The 24,306-nt window shown below is 40.2% G+C and overlaps 1 protein-coding gene across 1 annotated transcript in view; it reads left to right on the forward strand.

The window, feature by feature from the left end:
* The window catches only part of adgra3 (adhesion G protein-coupled receptor A3), a 43,816-nt gene extending 21,600 nt beyond the window's left edge, over positions 1–22,216 (forward strand). Inside the window, exons 4-19 of the mRNA XM_062065346.1 lie at positions 688–759; positions 847–918; positions 1,107–1,267; positions 1,338–1,551; positions 5,899–6,063; positions 7,810–8,011; positions 8,284–8,427; positions 8,505–8,663; positions 8,764–8,931; positions 14,157–14,367; positions 14,433–14,641; positions 17,417–17,541; positions 17,613–17,736; positions 20,304–20,449; positions 20,518–20,613; positions 20,684–22,216. Of these exons, the coding sequence (XP_061921330.1) occupies positions 688–759; positions 847–918; positions 1,107–1,267; positions 1,338–1,551; positions 5,899–6,063; positions 7,810–8,011; positions 8,284–8,427; positions 8,505–8,663; positions 8,764–8,931; positions 14,157–14,367; positions 14,433–14,641; positions 17,417–17,541; positions 17,613–17,736; positions 20,304–20,449; positions 20,518–20,613; positions 20,684–22,037 (3,622 nt within the window). The 3' untranslated portion in view covers positions 22,038–22,216. The remainder of the gene's footprint in view (positions 1–687; positions 760–846; positions 919–1,106; positions 1,268–1,337; positions 1,552–5,898; positions 6,064–7,809; positions 8,012–8,283; positions 8,428–8,504; positions 8,664–8,763; positions 8,932–14,156; positions 14,368–14,432; positions 14,642–17,416; positions 17,542–17,612; positions 17,737–20,303; positions 20,450–20,517; positions 20,614–20,683) is intronic.
* The last annotated feature ends 2,090 nt before the right edge of the window (positions 22,217–24,306 follow it).

Consider the following 24,306-nt stretch of genomic DNA (forward strand, 5'->3'; position numbering starts at 1 on the left):
TGGCCGTGCCAGCAATCGAAGGGTTGCTGGTTACTGGGGTTCAATCCCCACCTTCTACCATCCTAGTCACGTCCGTTGTGTCCTTGGGCAAGACACTTCACCCTTGCTCCTGATGGCTGCTGGTTAGCGCCTTGCATGGCAGCTCCCGCCATCAGTGTGTGAATGTGTGTGTGAATGGGTGAATGTGGAAATAGTGTCAAAGCGCTTTGAGTACCTTGAAGGTAGAAAAGCGCTATACAAGTATAACCCATTTATCATTTATTATTATTATAAAATTATCTGTATTAGGAACACTTATTAATGATGAAAAATTCGATCTATCTGCACTTAAGCGCAATTAATTTTTGAGTTCATTAGGAACAAACTGCGATTCATAATGTTGATCTTTTGACAGCCCTTGTATTCATGCATAATAGAGCAGCATCAGTGTGAATGATTGTCTCCCTGCATTCACACCTAATTGTTGGTCTCACAACACTATTATTGTCTTTTAGAATTCACATATTTTGATGCACATTAATAGCATTGGTGTGAATGCGAATATTTTTTTTAAAACTCACATCTGCATTAGTGTGAATGATTATTCCAGCGTTGTTTTTACTATTCCTTGATGCAGAGTCGCACCAGCATGAGTGCTCATCTGCGTCTCAGCATTCTCACACAAAAATGTCTCACCTTGTGCTGCAGAGACTTGTCCAACAACAGTATCGGCTGCCTCAACGTGGATATTTTCAAGGGTCTCACCAGCCTCGTCAGGCTGTAAGTGATGAATACACGACAGTGACGATCCTTAGAACACAGCCTGATGTAATGTTTTTTGTTTTTTTTTTACCCAAAAATATCCAGGAACCTGTCAGGCAATATGTTCTCTTCATTGACCCAGGGGACATTTGACAGCCTGCTGTCATTAAAGTCATTGTAAGTAACTTTTTACAACAAATACCAAGTTAAAACAATATTGTCAATCCAACTTCATGTCTCTCATATATTTCTAAAAAATATGGTGCTCCTGAATAGATAAAGATAAAGCTTAGATTGAGAACCTATGATTTTCTGAAGTATCAGTACCAAGTGATTTCCAACCTGCCCTGCTGCCAACCTCCTAGGGAGTTCCAGACGGCCTACTTGCTTTGCGACTGCAACCTCTTGTGGCTTCTGCGCTGGATCCGTGACAGGAACGTGGCTGTCAAGAACACCAAGTGCTCGTACCCGCAGTCACTGCAGGGCCAGATCATCACCTCCGTTAGGACGGAGCTCCTCACCTGTGGTAGGATCCCATTAATGTGGTAGTTCTATTAATTCGAAAATGTCCCTGACTGTCACTTGCTTCCTTCCAGATGCGCCGCTCGAGCTGCCTTCCTTCCAGCTGACTCCATCTCAGCGTCAGGTGGTCTTCCAGGGTGACAGCCTTCCATTCCAGTGTCAAGCTTCCTTTGTCGCTGAGGACATGCAAGTGCTGTGGTACCAAAACGGCCGCATTGTGACGCCGGACGCCGCCCAGGGGATCTTCATTGAGAAACGCATGGTGCAGAACTGTTCCCTGATTGCAAGGTGATTATAACTGTATGTGCTTTGGGGAAAAACAATAGTCAAACATCTTCAATACCAGGAGTCTGTGACATTTAATCACTATTATAGCTACTTTGATTAAAAAAAAATAAGCAAATGGGTAGTTGGCCAGTTATGTTTTATTAATGTGACTGGCAACATTCAGATGGTATTTTTTTCAAGAAACAGATCTGCACTCAAACAATGCTTTAATTGTGGTTTGGGTGAAGTGACAATTGGTCCTTGGTCCTTTGGTGACACCTTGCGGCCACAATGATTCCTTAAAATTAAGTCCATGTCGCGGTTTGCTTCTCTTGCTCAAGATACGAAGTATATTCAGACATCTTTTGTTGTTGGATACTTTCTTATATGTTGTTGCCTTGGTGACTGTGTAAGTAATATCCAACTTTATTAATAGGATACCTTTATAAATATTGTAAAATTAAGGACAATATGTCTAGTAGGTACTAATAAAGTACCACAAATCGGTACTATACTGCCTTTGAAAAGTACCAGTACCGTTCTTTCATGTGAATGCCTGCTGTGTGGTGGTGACTACAGAACCGAGGTGCATGATGTTGAGTGTGTCAAAGTGCATACAAGCAATAACATCTTGGAGAGGAAGAATGGCAAAAAACTACAATTCCACTGGTTAATATCCTATTATTCCTGTTGTGACTACCAAGAGAGTAAACATTGGGAAACTTAGCCACCCTGCTAACCGAAACAATCTCATTCCTATTCTCTCCAAATCAAAGCCAACATCGAAGCCTGTCAATAACACCATCAGGATGGGTCTGCTCAATGTCAGGTCTCTGAATAGCAAATCATTTTTAGTCAATGATTTTATTACCACTTCTAAACTTGACTTTATGTTTTTAACTGAAACATGGCTGGAACAAAATAACAGTGCAAGCATTCTGATCGAGACAGAACCCCCCAACTATAACTTCATTGATATATGTAGATCGGGGAAAAGAGGTGGAGGGGTTGCTGCTATATTTAAAAACATGTTTCAGGGGAAACAGATGTCACTTGGTGATTTTACATCATTTGAATACCTGTGTGCTGTGTTGAAATGCTCTCCCAAAATTCTCTTGTTAATTATCTACAGGCCACCTAAATATTCTGCAAATTTTTTCGATGATTTTACTGAATTATTGTCTAGCATCTCCACTGACTTTGACTGCCTGGTTATAACTGGTGATTTTAATTTTCATATTGACTATTTGAATGACAAGGGCGCAAAATAACTTTTTACTATTTTATACACATTCTTTTATACTGATAAAATTGAAGGCATCAGACGCGCCATCAATATCTCAAGTAAAAAAGTTGGATCACCAACCCATTTAGGCAAAAGTAACACGGCAATGATGGCAAGCTTTAATGCCATAGACTCTAAAACTCTAGTGGAAACGGTGACAGCTCTAAAGTCATCCACCTGCTGCCTTGATGTTTTACCTACCAACTTCTTTAAGAATGTTTTTGACTGCCTATCAACAGACGTATTGCCAATAATTAATAATTCTATTCAATTGGGCAATTTCCCGAAGGCTTTTAAAACTGCAGTCATTAAACCTCTTCTAAAAAAGCAGAGCCTAGATGCCTCTGTTATCAACAACTACAGACCAATTTCAAATCTACCATTCATAAGTAAAATAATTGAGAAAGTTGTCCTCCAACAACTAAATCACTTCTTGGCTTCTACTGGCTGCCACAACAACTTCCAGTCAGGATTTCGACCTCCTCATAGCACAGAGACGGCCCTTCTTAAAGTTATAAATGACATCCGTCTAAACACAGACTCTGGCAAAACTTCAGTATTAATGCTATTGGACCTCAGTGCTGCATTTGACACTGTCGACCACTCAATACTTTTGGACAGGTTGGAAAACTGGGTGGGGATCTCAGGCACAGTTTTAAGCTGGTTCAAATCATATCTACAAGATAGGAACTATTTTGTTTCCATTGGTGACTTTGTATCAGAACCAACCAACGTAACGTGTGGAGTCCACCAAGGTTCAATCTTGGGGCCGACTTTATTTAACATCTATATGCTCCCACTAGGACAAATCATGCAAAATAATAACATTGACCATCATTGCTATGCCGATGACACCCAAATCTATGTAGCGCTATCACCAAATGACTATCGCCCCATAGATCTTCTGTGCCAGTGCATTGAGCAAGTCAAACTCTGGATGTGCCAAAATTTCCTACAACTAAATGAAGATAAAACTGAGATAATTGTTTTTGGTGCTAAAAAAGAAAGGTTTAAAGTCGTCCAACACCTTCAACCACTGTCCTTGAAAACCTCAAATAAAGCCAGAAATCTTGGGGTTATTTTAGATTCTGATTTACATCAAATCAGTAACAAAATCGGCCTACTATCACCTCAAAAATGTAAAAAGACTTAGAGGGCTCATGTCAGCTCAAGACTTTGAAAAACTTGTACATGCCTTTATTACCAGTAGGCTAGACTATTGTAATGGTCTCCTTGCAGGTCTTCCCAAAAAAACTGTCAGGCAGCTACAGCTTGTTCAGAACGCTGCTGCTAGAGTTCTAACAAAGACCAAAAAATGTGAGCACATTACACCAATTCTTAAATCCTTACATTGGCTCCCTGTACATCAGAGAATTGATTTCAAAATCCTCCTGCTCACATATAAATCACTACATGGTCTAGGGCCGAAGTATATCACTGATATGCTCCCACTATATAAGCCCTCTAGATCACTAAGATTCTGATTCTGAGACCAATCTGTTAGCGGTTCCCAGAGTAAACTCAAATCAAGGGAGCGCATCATTCAGTCACTATGCAACAAATAGCTGGAATAAACTTCCTGAAGATGTCAGACTCTCCCCAACTCTGACTACTTTTAAAACTAGACCGAAGACTTTTATGTTCACCTTAGCTTTCAGCTAAATCTTTTAACTTTTAACGTCCGCACTGTTTTTATTGTTATTGTCTGCATTTTAATTTTGCTTTTATTTTCTTTCATTTCACTTTGTTGTCTGTGAAGCACTTTGAGTCTGCCTTGTGTATGAAAAGTGCTATACAAATAAAGTTGCCTTGCCTTGCCTAATAAATACATAGATATATAGTACTTTATTGATTCCTTCAGGAGAGTTCCCTCAGGAAAATTAAAAATAGTTTTTTTTTATTTTCATTTTAATTTTTTTAAAGAGGGTGCATGAAGTACAACATGGAGGTATTTGGTCTTCAAAACTAACAATAAAGGTGACGCTTTAAACAAGGAAGCTACACGCTTCAAGTGTTGCTTTAAAACACGCCTCGCCAAATGTGGCAATTAGTATTACCACCTTTGCTTCAAACTTAGGTAAACATTTAAATAATAGGCATTCAAATCTGTACAAGGAGTTTAAATAGTGACAGTTAATAATGTAGTTGTTACACCTGTTCTGCTGTTCTGCCCCGGTGCAGACTGTCGTCAAGGAGCACAGGGGAGATGTTCCCTTCAGGGTCGATGTTTTCGTCGGGGGTAACACCGTTCACTTTACCCGTCAATAGGTCTGCTAAGCTGCGCTTTCAGGTCAGAATGACGAAGCCGCCGATGTGTGACATTCTGGTTGTTTTATTATTAGTTTTGCAGGACAGGAATGGACGGGTTCATCACTGTACTCTCTCTCTCTATCTTTGCTCGCCCACTCACTAACTGACGTCACTCACCCAACACTTTGCCATTCTCACAAACACACATACACTACTCTCATAAGTTAACCAGCTCCCCTGCTGTGCACATGTAGATACATAACATGTAGCTACATAACATGCAGCTACGTAGACACGCACACAGCTGCTTGTCTTGGTGCCAAATATTAGCGGAGTTAGGACCGCCCATCTAACGTTAACTAGTGCAAGTTAAATGACTGATATGCACAAATTGCTACAATTTCTGTTTATCTTTAACCAATGTGTGTTTTGCCTGCTACATGGCTTATCTGTGAACATTTATCCATAGTTTTGTTTTTAGAACTTACTAATAATTGTATTTTTCTTAAAGCACAGACCAGGAGTGGCAACCATATCTAATCCTTGATTATGGCAGACTATATGTTTGTGGTAATTAGACATAAATGTAGGCATCATTTCTATTAAGAGTTTAGGCAAATATTCTTTGGACCTTTTACTTCTCATAATCAGGTGGCAAGCAACTGTTAGCATAGATTTACTCCCACTTTATATGATTGAGCCAGAGTGCTGTTTTATGAGCCCACTGCTAGGAATCATTTAGTTCCTTGAAATGACAGTAGAACTGATTGTTATGACATCTTGACATCTTACCTTTTTGCTTTTCTATCTAATTAAAATATGTGTTCTGGCAGCGCGCTGACCATCTCCAACATCCAGCCAGGCTTCACCGGCAACTGGGAGTGCCGGGTCAGGACCAGCCGAGGCAACACCACTAGGACGGTTGACATTGTGGTGCTGGAAAGTTCTGCCAAATACTGCGTCCCTGAACGTGTCTCCAACAACAAGGGAGAGTTTAGGTTGGTTAAAAAAAAAATCATTGTTATTCCTGTAAATACTAGTAGATTGTAATGGCCTGCTGCACAAGTAACATCCCCGAGTGGTGAAACCTATACATTACAATTGATGTTTACCATACTGACACGGATACTGCATGTAGGGCTGGGCGATATGAACCAAAACTGGTACCGCTGTGTTTTTAGTCCAAATACTGGTATACAATATATATACAGGTATCTTAAAAAAAACATGCAAAGATTGCCTAAGTTTATCACGGCTAGGTAACCAGTGTTGAGATTTCTCAGATTATTTTTTGTTTTAAGTAGTAACGTAATGTGTTGTTTATTCTTATTAAGTAATTATTTAGCCGTTATGTCAAAGCAGTTTTTGTCCATTTTGTTCATGAATGTTACACTATAGCCTCACACTTGTGTAGATGGAGCTTCTACTCACTCAGTGCGGTGAAGGCCGCTGTCCGTTCAGTTTGAAACTACTTTTCAGCTACCCAGCCACTATACTACATTAGCTTGGTCCGCACAGACTATGGGGAGAGGCACCTTCAAGCCAAGGAGTAGCTAAACATTTGACAGACTATCGCTAACAGAAGTGAACAATATAAACAGAGGAGATTAGTGATAGTGAAGTCGCTACAAGGAGAGATATAGAAACAAATTGATGTATGTGTAAATAAAGCTGTAGTCACTCACCAATAGCCAAATGCAGTCGCTGACCAAACCATGAGAACTCAGTACTGTGCCGCTATATTACAATTTTTTTTGATGCGCATCATAATGTGTCATCAGGGAGGGGATGAGCCAAAGAGGATGCCCTGTGCTTCGCCTGTCAGGCTCAGAGAAGAGCAAACAAAGGCAAATTATTGTCTCAAATATATACCGCTTTCTAAAATATACCGGTATTAAGTATAATACGAAACATTAATCGTCTTCACCCCACATACTGCTGCCATACTAGTCCATAGCCTGGTCACCTCTCGCCTGGACTACTGCAACTCTCTCCTGTTTGGTCTCCCTCACAAGTCACTTCACAAACTTCAGCTTCTCCAGAAATCTGCAGCCCGGATTATCACCAGAATCCCTTCAATCCAGCACATCACCCCTGTTCTGCAGCAACTCCACTGGCTACCCATCAAACATCGTATCCACTTTAAAATCATTCTCCTCACTTTCAAAGCTTTGAAAATCCGGGGGAGAAGGTGTAAATCTCGCGCCAGGCCGTACCCATATCCGCAGCAGGTCTCCAAGGTGAACAGCCTCTGGCATGTTAGAGAGATATGACCTCTTTCCGTCATATCTCTCTGACCTGCTCCATGTCGCCACGCCCTCGCGTTCCCTAAGATCTTCTTCATCCATCCATCTCACTGTCCCCTTATTTAAACTGTCCACCATGGGTGCCCGAGCTTTCAGCCGCTCTGCCCCACATCTTTGGAACTCTTTACCACCAGACCTTCGTAATTTAGATTCAATATCCCTCTTCAAATCAAGAATCAAAACACACCTATTCCTGACTGCTTATTAATTGTAATCATGTTATCTTCTCTATCTTTGTTGTTGTTGTTGTTTTTATCCAATTTGATTTTATTGTTTTGACTTTGTACGGTGTCCTTGAGTGCCCAAAAGGTGCCTTATAAATAAAATGTATTATTATTATTATTATTATAATACCAGTATATCACGCAGCCCTAATTGCATGTATAAATCTTAAGACCCCAGGTATAAGACGACCTGTCTTTTCTGACAATATTCCAGGTGGCCTCGCACCCTCACCGGAATCCGAGCTATCCTCCCCTGCAACAGGTTGCAGTCGAGCGCTGGAAGCTACTCTGGCGGCTTCGGTGAGGAGCAGCGGGCTTGGCGCTACTGTAACCGCAATGGCCTGTGGGCCGAGGACGATTATTCACATTGCCAGTACCAAAAGCACGTCACCAGATTCCTCTATGTCATCAACCAGGTGTGTGTGTGTGTGTGTGTGTGCGTGCGCAAGGTACAAGGACAGGCACATTCTGCTGTTCCTAGGACCTACTGCAAAAACACAAACATCTTCTGCTGTTTTTAAGGACCTACAGTAAAATGACAAGTTAAAGGTCCTCTTTTTGACGGGAGCACTCTGTTTGTAGGCATCTGCTGCAAACATGTTTGTCATTCCCAGGTTTTGAATTGTACTTACGGGTCGGACATGTTAAACATTCCTACTTGATGACATTTCTCTTAATGTCGTCTTAGATGCCGCTGAATGAAAGCAACGTGGTTCCCAGCGCTCGCAGCCTCCTCGTCTACACCATCGACGCCGCCAACTTCTCGGACAAGATGGACATCATCTTCGTGGCGGAGATGATTGAGAAGTTCAGCAAGTTTGTGGAGAAAGACGTAAGTTAAAAAGACGTTTTGATGAGTGAATACCAACAGACAAAATGGGCGTTCTGATGTGTGATCCCATTGTCCAGCTGGGTGAGGTGATGGTGAGCATAGCCAGTAATCTGATGCTGGCGGACGAGCGCGTGCTGTGGATGGCGCAGCGTGAGGCCATGGCGTGCTCGCGTATCATCGCTTGTCTGCAGAAGATCGCGGCCCAACGTCTGACGTCGGCGCAAGCCTTCTCACTGGTGAGTACCTCATTGCTTCTGTTTCCACAAACTGCACCAACACCTACTGGACTCTTAGTGGCGCTGCATGGCTGTAACCAGATGGCTGTCATGTCGGCAGACATCTCCCAACATAGCGCTGGAGGCACACGCGGTCAAGGCAAGCGACTGGAACGGCATGACCTGCATGATGTTCCAAAGACCCACCCCGGAACGGACCCCCGAACAGGATCGGCAGCTCACGTTTAAATGCAACACCACCGGCTCCTTCTCCAGTATCCTACACAAGGTCAGCAAGATGATTTCACGTTTTTTATTTCACATGTATATACCGGTATTCAAATTCATAAATTTAAATAATACATCTTTTAATTTATTGATTTTTTTGATGTCTTTCTTAACCCTCGGGGGACAAAGGTTGGCTTTTTTTGTCATCTCAGTAAGTCTTAGTCATACCTTTTGCTGTATACATGTGTTTTCTTAGAGATGTTTTGTATGTTAAATACAAAAATCAATATCCTACACTGGCAGTTATTCCACAATATCCCAAAGTAAATAATTAGTCAAGTAAATAGTCAAACACTGCTCAATCACCCTTTTTCCCTGCATGTGAAGAGTTAAAAAACTACTTCAAGCCTTGTGCAACTGTTTACTGTATACTATTCATGTTTAAATACATTTTACTGCAAATGAATATCGGCTCAAAATATTCATTATCAACCTCCTTGATTACTATTTATTGGTACCGGCTCTGAAAAAAGGCAGACAGTGTGCAATAACACCCCTCCAGAATTGGGCATTTAATCTTAAATATCCAGTCTGTTTAACTTGTTATTGCACAATTCATATTTTGATAGTTTTTATTTTACTACATATCCAGTATTGCGCAATTTAAGAGTGTGTTATACAGGGTTTCCATGGGGCATTAAAAGTCATTAAGTGGACTTTGCAAAAATGAATGTCTTAAATGGCATTAAAGCAATATATACAATGTCCAGTGGCATTAAAAATGTAATTCAATTGTAGAACTTGGCTGATAGTCAATACGTCAATCAATCAAAAGCTGAATGAACTTGAACTTGATAATGTTGCAGGCATGGAAAAATTGCTACGACTGTTTGTGCGTTTCTTTTCTACGGCTGTGGTTTTCTAACTGGATACAAGAGAAGGAGGGAAAAGCGTTGCCTCCATAGCTCTGGGGGCCCAAACTTTTCTTTGGTCACTGTAGACGTGTAGTCTTTTACTCTGAAACCATGCCATGTTCATGAGGAAGCTGAGCTTGTTTCATACCTGACTCCATTATTTCAGTCGTCTTCAGTTCAACACACAAGTTAACTTGTCTAACATTAGTAACTCTCGTAACGTTATGCACCTCACGTGACCTAGGATGGACAACCAACTTCCTTCAGCTGCCTGACACATTTTATACTAAACAAAAATATAAATGGAATATTTTGTTTTGGACACATTTTTCATGTGTTTTGTGTACCGTATATAGTAAAAGTTTTAGATGTTTGAGTTCAACTCATGAAAAATGGGAGCAAAAACAAAAGTGTTGTGTTTATATTTTTGTTCAGTATACTTAACTTGCTATCTACTGTACCCATTAAGGCTGCAGCTAACGATTATTTTTCTATCGATTAATCTATAGATTATTTTTTCGATTAATCGGTTAATCTATAGATTATTTTTTCGATTCATCTATAGATTTTTCCTTTTACCGATTATTTTTTATTTTATTTTATTTAAAATGAAGATGAAAAAATAAAAGTAGGCCAGTTTTTTCAAAAGGCATGGCTTTTATTTACAAAAAAAAAAAGTATGGCCACTCAGTCAACATTGACAACAACATGACAAAATATTCTGTAACAATGTAAACATTTAAAACTTTTAACATTTAACAAAATTAAAAGTAGCTTATTTGCTTTTTAATGTGCAAATATAAAAGTAAACATCCAGTGCAAATCTTAATATTCTGAAATAGTATAAGCATTTCAAAAGTAAAAGTATTGCTTATTTTGCTTTAAAATGTGCAAAAATAAAGATAAACATCCAATACAAAAAAGTGCAAAACGAAATATTCTGTAACAACAGTGTAAACATTTCAACAAAAGTGAAAGTATTGCTTATTTGCTAAAATGTGCAAAAATAAAGATAAACATCCAATACAAAAAAGTGCCAATCTAAATATTCTGGAGCACTGTAAACATTAAGTATTGCTTTTAAAATGTGCAAAATAAACATCCAGTCCAACACAGTACACAATAACCAATTCTACTCATTCCAGTGAGTGACTAACAGTTGTAATGAAGAAAGGTTAGCATGTCTACTTGCTTTGCTTCTTTTCTTGTTTACAATATTCCCAGCAGCTGAAAATAGGCGCTCAGAAGGGGTCGATGTGGCTGGAACTGAGAGGTAATTAGCCTTCACCTCAAACCAGGACTGCGAGCGAGCTGAGCTGCAGTTTAAGTTTCTAGTAGGTCAACGGGCTCATAGTGATGTTACTAGTAGTTGACTGAGAGGTGTTTATTATCATTTGGGGAGAGTCCGCTGCTTGATGCTCACCTGCTAAACACCTATCTGCTCCACGCTGAAGCGCTGACTACATGCGCTCTGAATACGCACTGCTGATTGGCTGATAATGCTTCGTGTGTACCAATCAGATGGTTGTGTGGGTGGGACAATGCTGCGTGTGTACCAATCAGATGGTTGTATGGGTGGGACAATGCTGCGTGCTGAGACAGAGGCAGAGAAGCAAAGCAACTTGTTAAGACTTTAGCAGCTAAAGTTAGCTTTAGCTTAGAAACTCGTTCGGTACACCCCCGTACCGAACCGAAAGCCTCGTACCGAAACGGTTCAATACAAAACACATACCGTTACACCCCTAGCAGATACAAATGACACATTCATGTTTTTGTGTAATGATGACAACGTATGCTAACGCGGACGATTGACTAGTTGATGGTTGATGGGTTTCTTTTCAAATGTTCGTTCATAGCCGTTGTGCTGCTATGATAGGCCATTTCCGCTCGACACAGTGTGCATACAACAACATTATTAGGCTGTGTATTGAAATACTCCCACACTTTTGACGACTTTTGGCGTGCGTTTTTCCCCTCGCTCGCACAGTCTGCTTTGCGCTCCGCCATGACGGTAGTGTGACGTAATTATGCGACGCGTCGACGCACAAAAACGGCGTCGACGTATTTACATAACCGATGACGTCGACTACGTCGACGCGTCGTTTCAGCCTTAGTACCCATTGTAAACAACTTTGAGGGTGTAAAATGCAATCTATGTAAGATGTTAAATTGACTCAGCCTACTTACATGCATCTAAAGGGCTTTTTGGCATTTTTCAAAGATCATTCAATGACATGTCTTTTTTAAAAATATTTCAATCTATCATCCATTTCCAAACACATGCATCATTTGCATTCCTAGTATGATGTTTATTTATTAACTATTTTTTAAATTGTATTCTGATTCAAAAACATATCTTCCAGTTTGTGGCTATTACAAGGCATATATATTCCGAGGATATGCATTCTTACAGCATGTTTTAAATAGATACAATTTAAAAAATAACTTATGGGTTTATTATATTGATCAACTAATTCAGAATTGGATGTTTATTTGAAGAGTTCAAGTGCCGTTCCCACTTAAATAATTTTGATTGAAGATACGGTGTGATAATTGATATAAACTTTTGATTAGCTATTGTGTACGGCCGGTGTACAAAGTCAGAACACTGGATGCTACAACAGAATAATAAATAAATAAATGTAAATACATTCTCAGATTAAACAGTCTTGCGAGCCAATTTTAATTAACTAAACATTCATTATTATTGTCAAATGCTTACAATTGTGTATATACAGACCAGGGGTGGGCAATTAATTTTTACCGGGGGCCGCATGAGCAACCCGAGCACTGCTGGAGGGCCACACCGAAAATATTTTAATTAAGTTTTGCACAAATTATTTTTGATATACCGTAAGATAGAAAATAATAATAATAATTATGTTTTCATTTAACCTAACTTATCTTTATACAAAAGCAGATGGCTTTTGATGGTTTTATTTTTAACACTTTCTTACACAACACTTCCTGATGTATATTACAATACAAAAATTTCAATTTCTGTCACTTCATCCTGCATCCTCTTTGTTGTGAACGTAGCACGTCTGTAAGGTGATTGGCGAAGAAGGAAGAAGCGTTGCTGTTGCGGAAATGAGGAGTGAGGATTGGTTTTCCTTTTGGAAAGAATGAGATAAGTTGAGCTGTGTTAGTATAGCATGCTCAATAAAAGTTTAAAAAGAACGTCAGACTTGGTGTGCACTTCTTCTGGACGCTACAATTGATGTCACAAGTGGGATGAAATGCCTCCCAGTTCGCCTTGCCATCAAACCTGGGAGTCTTCATTGAGGGCGGAATTCCCCCCGTGGCAAGCAGCGTGGCTGCACCTGTAAACGCTGTCTCTCTCTCTCTCTCTCTCTCTCTCTCTCTCTCTCTCTCTCTCTCTCTCTCTCTCTCTCTCTCTGCGGCGAGCTCCTCACGTGGCACGTACCTCCCGATGACGTAGCACACAAGCAGCGCAGTATGCGCAAAATTTTACTTCTGACACCAATTGTAGCGTCCAGAAGAAGTGCACAGCAAGTCTGACGCAATTTTAAAACTTTTATTGAGCAAGCTATACTAACACAGCTCAACATATCTCGTTCCTTCCACACGCACGTCTCCTCACTTCTCATTTACACAACTCAAGAAGACAACATCTACTTCAGCAGGTCGTTACACTATATTCTTTAAACACAGCAACATGTGTACCACAAATAAGCACACGGCTTTACCTTTACTTGGCAGTCCATGTCTTTTTTAAAACACGCCATTCGTCATCAACTTTTCTCTTTTTAGCGTCTCGGGGATAACCGCTGTGCGCCTTCCCTCACAGGACATACGCACATATAACACTTTTCAAAATAAAAGCAGCACAGTTGTATTGCACGCACGACAAAGATGTTTTTTTAAATTTATTTTGTATTTGTGATTGCCGCTGCGCGCACGAGCATACGTCCACACGGAAGTAATACAAATAACGCTTTTCAAAACAAAAGCAGCACTGTTGTATTGCACACTCGAAATAGATACTTTTTAAAATTTATTTTGTAATTTATAATTGGCCTCACGCGGGCCAGACAGGGACGTACAAAGGGCCGGATGCGGCCCGCGGGCCGCAGAATGCCCAGGTCTGTTACAGACCATTGTAAATGTTTGAGTATATTTAATAACCACATGCATGGGCATTACATATTTTTTAAGCGGTGTTAAAAATGGCATTAAAAATTATTAATTTAGATATGCTGATACCTGTTGTATATGTTTATTATATCTTCTACATGTTATCAACGTGCCACTGTTTTTAGGGAGCTACCACAAACACACTAGTCAAAGATTATGTGACAGTTCTCTGCTGGTTTTAAGAATCTCCTGCAAAAACTGGTCCTCCCCTTAGAGCACCACAGTGGAGGCGTCTCTACAGCTCCCTCCGTCACTCTTCACCCAGGCTGTGCTGCTCCCAGGCCTGGTAGAGGACAGGGTCTACAGGCTCCACCTCCTGGGCTTCCGCAACGGCAAGTTCTTCCCCTCGACGGGCAACTCCTCCCAGCTGGCGGTCAGTGGAAAGTGGAGGAGCGTGGCCACCCCGGTCATAATGGCCAAAATAGGCGAGTTTCGGTTTTTCGTAGTATTTGACTATACGGTATTTATTCATACCTCCCATCTATTTCAGATGGCATATCAGTGCGTATGCTGAGAACACCCGTCAACATCACCCTGCGGCGCTTCGCCAGGGGCTCCGACGCCTTGTCAGCCTGCTGGAACTTGAGCCTGGCAGGCGGACAAGGAGGCTGGCAGAGCGACGGCTGCCGCATTCTGGGCCACCATGACAACTTCACCACCATATCCTGCAACTCACTGGGCAATTATGGGCTGCTCATGGTAAGAACAAGTACAGATCATCGTAACCGACAACTTTTGACACATTTACCTTAACAATAAAAAGAATATAAGCTCAGCAGCTCAATTAGGCAGGAAACTAATCATGCCCTTTGTTGGTTGCACCTAGTAGTGACAATTGTATTCTTGTATTTTATCAAAAATGTGAACATGTGTACTTCTCTTTATGCACTGCTATAGTGCTCACTACCACACATTTAGGCAACAGATGTATTGCTGGTTGCAGCCTGTAGCGAAACCAATTGCTTCAGAATGTAACGCCAACATTGGGAAAATGACAAAAATGTATTTCTCCAGCTGCCCATTTAGGCAGCAAATCTGATTGAACTTTCTGTTTAATGTGTTGAGGATTTACCATATTTTCCGTAACTATAGAGCGCACCAGTATAAGCTGCACCCACTAAACTTTAGAAGAAAAATATTTGTATGTACCTTCGCCGCAAAAACCTAACAGGCACTGATGTACCGTAATTTCCGGACTATAAGCCGCTACTTTTTCCCCTCGTTCTGGTCCCTGCGGCTTATACAAAGGTGCGGCTTATTTACGGCCTGTTCTTCTCCGACACCGACGAAGAGGATTTCGGTGGTTTTAGTACGCAGGAGGAAGACGATGACACAATGATTAAAGACTGACTTTTCATATACCGGTAGGCTGGTTATTTTGATAGCGTACAGGCGAGCACTTTGTATTACTTTGCAGCGTTGTATTATTTGTACTCTGCACGAATGCTGTTCGCCATGTCAAAGATGTGAAAGTTTGATTGACTTATTGAAAGATTTATTGTTAATAAATGGGACGCTTTGCGTTCCCAAACAGTCATCTCTGTCCCGACAATCCCCTCCGTGGTAGCAGGAACCCCTATATACTACGCTAATTACACATCAAAACCCTGCGGCTTATAGTCGGGTGCGGCTTATATATGGAGCAATCTGTATTTTTCCCTAAATTTAGCTGGTGCGGCTTATAGTCAGGTGCGGCTTATAGTCCGGAAATTACGGTATACTGGTACGAAAGATTTTGTAAATGTTTTTTTAATACCTTAATTGTTTCCAAACAGCTGGTCAAACAAAACAGAAGTCATCGTCATGGACCCACTAGCTGCGGAAGCTAGCTCTCCAATTAGCTAAACAGACCCAATAACTCCACGGTGATGTTTTGGTGAATTTACTGAGGAGTTTGTGAAACTGAAAAATAAATTCATTGTAAGTTAAAATCACTAACACAGATACTTGTGAATGTGTTAGCATATTAGCTAATGCTAACGACGTAAGCTTGATTACTTTAAGATAGCACATACAAAAAACGCTACTATTATGACTGTTTAGTAAGTATATATTGTTTTAGTTATACTGGAAAACCGAAACGTTGCTTGGAGTAAATGAATGAAGAAACTAAACAAGTAGAAACGCTATAGACGACGAGAAGATGGAACGGCTCTTGTATTTCTGGTTCAAGGCACTAAACAAATACTGTAGACCAGTGGTCCCCAACCTTTTTGTAACTGCGGACCGGTCAACGCTTGAAAATTTGTCCCACGGACCGTAGGGGGAGAGGGGAATAAAAAAAAATTGTTTTTATTTTTTTTGTCATTAAAAAATACAATCATGCGTGCTTACGGACTGTATTCCTGCAGACTGTATTGATCTATATTGATATATAATGTAGGAACCAGAAATATTAATAACAAAAAGAAACAACCCTTTTGTGCGAGTGTGAATGAGTGTAAATGGGGGAGGGAGGTTTTTTGGGTTGGTGCACTAATTGTAAGTGTATCTTGTGTTTTTGATGTTGAGTTAATTAAAAAAAAAAAAAAAAAAATATATATATATATATATATTTTTTTGAATTTCTTGTGCGGCCCGGTACCAATCGATCCACGGACCGGTACCGGTGGTTGGGGACCACTGCTGTAGACGTTAAACCTTCAGCCCCTGCAGTAAGTAAACTCGTCCAAAAGATGACGCCATAGCACAAACAATAACACCTTTTCAGCGTCTGTCTGTGTTTTCTTGAAAACTATTTGTTGAATACAAATGATTATGGCCGTTAGCAAATAGAAATCCCCAAATTAGCCTCACTGTTTTAAAAGCTGCAGGGAAAAAAGCGTAGGAAAAAAATAGCGGCTTACAGTCCTGGACAATACGGTTTGCAATATTGAAATATTTATAAAAATCCCCTACTTTAAAATGATGTTCCTGTTTCAGTTTATCAACCTATTTAGAGTGCAAAACTAGTGTGATGGCCGTGGATCAAAAGTAAAATCTGTTAAACCTGTGTTGATAATTTGTGCTCTATAGCAACTTTTGAAAACATCCTTTTTTGATTGTTTCAATTTCTCCAGAAGCCTGTATATGCAGCAAACGTTACTTTGTTTCCTAATAGTCCCACAGGTCATTACTTAAAGTTTGTTTCCCGTTTTATTCGGTCTCTACTGAATCTGTTTTTTATAATTCGGGACGGCGTGGCGAAGTTGGTAGAGTGGCTGTGCCAGCAATCGGAAGGTTGCTGGTTACTGGGGTTCAATCCCCACCTTCTACCATCCTAGTCACGTCCGTTGTGTCCTTGGGCAAGACACTTCACCCTTGCTCCTGATGGCTGCTGGTTAGCGCCTTGCATGGCAGCTCCCGCCATCAGTGTGTGAATGTGTGTGTGAATGGGTGAATGTGGAAATACTGTCAAAGCGCTTTGAGTACCTTGAAGGTAGAAAAGCGCTATACAAGTATAACCCATTTATCATTTATTTATTATAATTGCAGGACCTCAGCACTGTGGACTACATCACTCCTAGTATTCAACCGCTACATCCGGTCATGTACGCAACCACCATCGTGCTACTCTTCTGTCTGCTGACCATCATCGTGAGCTACGTCTACCACCACAAGTAAGTCATTTTGACTGCGCTTGGAGCCAATTCTGTTTTTTAATGCTAACCCTGAATTTCACTTCTTCAAGGTCTGTTCGCGTCAGCCGCAAGTGTTGGCACATGCTGGTGAACTTGTGCTTTCACATCTCTCTAACATGCGGCGTGTTTGTGGGCGGCATCAATCAGACCCGACATGCAAGTGTTTGCCAAGCAGTGAGTATTAAACAACTTTGGTAATGCTTAACAATAGGCCTTTTAAACTTTTGGCCCGTGTGCCAAATCTGGCCCCTGAATGACATAAGGTCAGGAGTTTTGTTCAAAAGCTGATTCCTAAAAATAATTTGACTCATGTAGTAGGTCATCCTAAACAGCAGTGCCCGTGGTTCACAATCTTTTTTTTGCCGCGCCCCGCCCGTTGTCACATAAAGTTCGCCTTGGGGCCGCCTACCACAAAATATACGCTGCATATGTATACAAAAAATTCAGGGAGAACAATTTATATATATGGTGAAACAGATTGGCAGCATATACAGTGCATCCGGGAAGTATTCACACCGCTTCACTTTTTCCACATTTTATGTTACAGCCTAATTCCAAAATGTAATACATTAATTTTTGTACTCAAAATTCCACACACAATACCCCATAATAACAATGTGAAAAGTTTTTTTGTCTTTTTTTACTTTAGCAAATTTATTAAGAATATAAACTAAAAAAGTCACATGTACATAAGTATTCACAGCCTTTGCTCAATACTTTGTTGATGCACCTTTAACAGCCCCAAGTCTTGAAAACAATGCCACAAGCTTGACACACCTATCTTTAGGCAGTTTTGCCCATCCCTTTTTGCAGTAGCTCTTAAGCTCCATCAGGTTGGATTAGGAGTTTTTGTTTTCGTCCAGGATTGCTGCATTCATCTTTCCCTTTATCATGACTAGTGTACCAGTTCCTGATGCTGAAAACATCCCCATAGCATGATGCTGCCACCACCATGCTTCACTGTAGGGATGGTATTGGCCTGGTGATGAGCGGTGCCTGGTTTTCCTCCAAACATGACGCCTGGCATTCACGCCAAAGGCTTCAATCTTTGTCTCATCAGACCAGATCATTTTATATCTCATGGTCTAAAAGTCTTTCAGGTCCATTTTTGGCAAACGTTTTACCAAGAAATGGCTTCCATCAGGCCTGATTGGTGGAATGCTGTAGAGATGGTTGTCCTTCTGGAAGGTTCTCCTCTCTCCACAGAGGAATAGTGTATTTCTGACAGAATGACCTTCGGGTTCTTGGTCACCTCCTTGACTAGACTAAGATGAATGCAGCAATGTACAGAGACATTCTGGATGAAAACCAATGCTTCCCATCCAACCTGATGGAGCTTGAGAGGTGCTGCAAAAAGGGAATGGGTGAAACTCCCCAAAGATAAGTGTGCCAAACTTGTGGCCTCGTATTCAAAAAGACTTCAGGCTGTAATTGCATCAACAATGTATTAAGCAAAAGGTGTGAATAATTGAGTACACATGATTTTTTTTTGTCTTATTTTTAATAAATGTGCAAAATAAAAAATAAAAAATCATTGGCATTATGGGATATTGTCTAGAATTTAGGGGACAAAAATTAATTTATACCATTTTGGAATATGTAATATGAAATGTGGCGCTGTGAATACTTTCCGGATGTAATGAATGTGTGAAAGTTAACAGGTTCAAAACAGATTTTGGGGGGCAGGTTCTCAAGCCAGAAAACAGGCCTGCAAAAAATATTGTGATAAAAACCCACATTTCTCAATAATTTGGATTTTAACTGAAACTAAAACGAGTGAACTTGTTTAATTTGTAGAGCAATAAAACCCAAATTTGTCTGTCTGTAGTCTCCTGTCAGATTTAGTAGCTCGTTTTGTTGTGTATTTGAGATCCCATTCGGGCATGTCTTAGTTTTTTTTGTATTGATTTAACAGCAATTTGTGATGAAAATGAAAACCCCTTATTTTTCCCATTTTCCTGGTCAATTCCCCATATACTGAAATGCAAATGTTGAGGTATTCTCTCTTTCCTTTTCGACAAATGTCAGTAAAGAGCTGTAGGAAAATATTTTGGGGACATTTTGATGACAATCATTTTTATTCAAAAGGGCTCCAACTGAAAGGCACTTTTCTCATGCAGGGAAAAGGGCAGGTGCTTGAACATCATTAGTGCACATGCCTCAACTTAAACTAACATAAATAGTGTTCAGTGGTCACAAGCACTAATGATGTAGTGTTAAACAGTGATTCCCATTTAACGTCTTAAGTTTTGTGGTCTTGTTAGTAATTGGTTATTTATAACATTTCAGCTTTTTCTTTTCATGCATTTTTCCCATTATTTTTCCAGGTGTATTTTGGTTCAATTTTATTTTTACAATGTCCTGAGGGACCAATAAAGAAAGGAGCCACAGGACTGAATGGCCTCTTTACAATGTTGAATGTGTGACTTGACATCAACTGCAAGTAACCATTTATATAGCTTGTAATTAAAAAGTTAAGTAGAGCTATTGGAGATAGAATTAACGATCCGCGTCGCTATTAGCTCCAGGATTTTTTGACCCGGCGGCATACATGATGTAATGCAGCATATGCTGGCGTATTATCCAAGTTTCACCCACTAAAGTCGAAACTGGACCGGGTGAAATTGAAATGAATCATTTGACAGAAAAACGGCTGCGTTGTTAAATGTGCTCTGCTTTGAAGAAAAACGATATAGAGGAGCTTTGACTAGCCTACATGTACAAGATGTTTTCTCTTACAGGTGGGAATTTTACTGCACTATTCCACGCTTGCGACCGCTCTCTGGGTGGGTGTGACGGCACGTAATATCTACAAGCAGGTGACACGTAAAGCCAAGCGCTACGAGGAGTTGGATGAGCCACCCCCGCCGCCGCGCCCCATGTTGAGGTATGTTGTTCACCACAGACTGACTGCCATCAGTTGAATTAACCTGAGCGTCCTCTTGCTTCCTACAGGTTCTACTTAATCGGCGGAGGGATACCTACTATAGTCTGTGGCATCACTGCGGCGGCTAATATCAAAAACTACGGGAGCCAGATTAATGCGCCATAGTAAGTCCCTATTGATGTTGGTAAAGTTCAGGCAGTAAGATGAGAGAAAATAAAAGTGTTTTCGTTCCAGCTGCTGGATGGCATGGGAGCCCAGCATTGGTGCTTTTTACGGCCCGGTAGGCTTCATCGTCTTTGTGGACTGCATGTACTTCCTCAGCATCCTGCTCCAGCTGCGCCGCCACCCGCAGCGCCGCTACGAGTTCAAGGAGCTGGCGGAGGAGCAGCAGCATCTGGCTTCGGAGGCAGTGGGTGTGCATGTGGAGGCGTCATCTGTTGTGACGGCGGCTTTTGCTGCTCCCCTAGTGGCGCTGGAGAACGAACACACCTTTGGCGTCCAGCTGACAGGGGCGTCCGTAGCGTTGGGGCTCTATGCGGGCCTGTGGGTGTTTGGTGCCATGGCTGTGTCGCGGGACCACCCTTTTAATTTGGCGTTCATCTGCCTGTACGGTGTGACGGCGCTAGCCCTCGCCGCCTTTATGGTGGTGCAACACTGCGTCAACAGGCAGGACATGAGGCGCTACTGGTCACAGGCGTGCTGCACTGGGAGACGTAGCTACTCCACTCAGGAAGACGCTCTGTTACCTCAACCTGCCGTTGCTTTAGCGTCCACTGCGGGGCCTGCCAAGATAGAGGTGGAGTTGTCAAACAAGAGCACCCACAGCAGCACAGACTCCTCCTCTACGAATAAGAGCATGCCAGATGTGCGCAGTTCGACGCAGGGAAGCAAGCTAACCAATCTGCACGCCGAGGCCGCTCAGTGCAAACCTGTTTCTTCCCCCGTGGTGCCTAACGGGGCCGCCATTTTGGACAACAGCCTCACTGAACACTCTGTGGACAACGAAATCAAAATGCACATTTCTCCGGTGGAGGTGCAGTTCCGCCCGGTGAACATTGACCCTGCTGCTACCCAGGCCATCCCTGGGCAAAGCTGCAGGCACCACAAAAACCGAAGCCGAGGACACCGAGCGAGTCGCTTAATGGTGCTGAGAGAGTACGCCTACGACGTCCCCACCAGCGTGGATGGCAGCGTCCAGAGCTCCCCCAACAGGCGGCATCACTACTATGACATGGCGGCACGTAACAGTCGCCGCGCTGCCTACATGGCCTACAGAGAGCGCCATCAGAGCCAAATGCAGCACGACAGCAGTGACAGCGCCACCTTGCCGCGACGATCACGCCACGCTGACAAGGCGGTAACAGAAGTTACCATGGAAGTCGTTCCTGCAAGTTCCAGCTCCTTTAAAGACTCTAGTGCTGCTTTGTGTCCCGGCAGCATCGAACTAGAACCGACCAAGTCATATGGACTCAACCTAATCACGCAAAACGGCAGCACGGTGAAGGACAACGGCCAAGCGGTGCCTTTAATTAGCGAGTGCACTCCGTGTGTCAAAACTGGTTTGTGGAAACATGAAACTACCGTGTAGTAACGGTTTCCATTCCAAAGATGTTGGTTTTTAAACTGTGAAATATCTTTTTGTTTTTTGTATCACTCAATTTATGGAAGAAGTGCCTATGTTACTGCCACTGATCTGATTTTTTTACACCTTTTGAGAGGCTCATATCTTTGTCACAAAAACATCAAGAATAAAAATGTATTGCAAAATTCCTTACAGAGAATAAATATATATATATATATATACATGTATATATATATGTATATATATATATATATGTACATATACATACATACATATAGTGTGAAATGGATTATATTTATATAGCGCTTTTCTCTAGTGACTCAAAGTGCTTTTACATAGTGAAAACCAATATCTAAGTTACATTTAAACCAGTGTGGGTGGCACTGGGAGCAGGTAGGTATAGTGTCTTGCCCAAGGACACAACGGCAGAATGGCGGAAGCGGGGATCGAACCTGGAACCCTAAAGTTGCTAGCACGGCCACTCTACCAACCAAGTTATACATGTATGTGTATATACATGTATATATATATGTACTTATACACATGTATATGTATATATACAAGTATACATATAAATATACATATATATTTTCACACGTATATATATATATATATATATATATATATATATATATATATATATATATATATATATATATATATATATATATACACACGTGTATATGTATACATGTGCATACATATACATGTATATATACATGTACATGTGTATATATATATATATGTGTATATACACATATATATACACATGTATATATATATACACATACATGTATATACATACACGTGTGTATACACATGTATATATGTAGAAACATGTGTGTATATATATACATGTAGATGTATATACACATGTATATACCAACCACTGACCAAGTCCATATATACATGTATATATACACGTGTATATACACATCTGTGTATATACCAATGTATACATACATACAAGTGTATATACATACATGTGTATACACACGTGTGTATACATATGTGTATATATGTCTATGTATATATATATATATATATGTGTGTGTATACACATATTGTATGTATATATATATACATATATGTATATATACACATGTATGTATTTGTATATGTATGTATGTATGTGTATATGTATATATACACATACAAATATACATGTGTATGTAAATATAAATGTATATATATATATATATATACAAACACACATGTATATATACATATACATGTGTATATATACACATACATGTGTATATATATATATACACATACGTATGTATACACATACATATATGTATATATAAATATATATATACACACATATATATATATGTATATATACATATATATATGTATATATATATGTATATATACATATATATACATACACATATACTGTATATATACATATATACACAGACATAAATGTATACATACACATACATATATATACACATTTATATACATATATACACACATTTATATACATATATATACACATTCACATATACAGTATATACACAAACATACATATGTATACACATACATATACACTTACATTTACACATATGCACACACATATATACATATGTATACACATACATATGTATACACATACATACACACATATGTATACATATACATACATAAACATGCATATATACACATACTGTATATACATATACATACATACATATGTATACACATACATACATACTGTATGTATACACACATACATACATATATAAACATACATATATACACATATTTATATACATACGTATACACATTTGTATACACATACATATGTATATACATACACTACCGTTCAAAAGTTTGGGGTCACATTGAAATGTCCTTATTTTTGAAGGAAAAGCACTGTACTTTTCAATGAAGATAACTTTAAACTAGTCTTAACTTTAAAGAAATACACTCTATACATTGCTAATGTGGTAAATGACTATTCTGGCTGCAAATGTCTGGTTTTTAGTGCAATATCTACATAGGTGTATAGAGGCCCATTTCTAGCAACTATCACTCCAGTGTTCTAATGGTACAATGTGTTTGCTCATTGGCTCAGAAGGCTAAATGATGATTAGAAAACCCTTGTGCAATCATGTTCACACATCTGAAAACAGTTTAGCTCGTTACAGAAGCTACAAAACTGACCTTCCTTTGAGCAGATTGAGTTTCTGGAGCATCACATTTGTGGGGTCAATTAAACGCTCAAAATGGCCAGAAAAAGAGAACTTTCATCTGAAACTCGACA

Source organism: Entelurus aequoreus, linkage group LG12, assembly GCF_033978785.1.
Source record: "Entelurus aequoreus isolate RoL-2023_Sb linkage group LG12, RoL_Eaeq_v1.1, whole genome shotgun sequence".
Taxonomy (NCBI): domain Eukaryota; kingdom Metazoa; phylum Chordata; class Actinopteri; order Syngnathiformes; family Syngnathidae; genus Entelurus; species Entelurus aequoreus.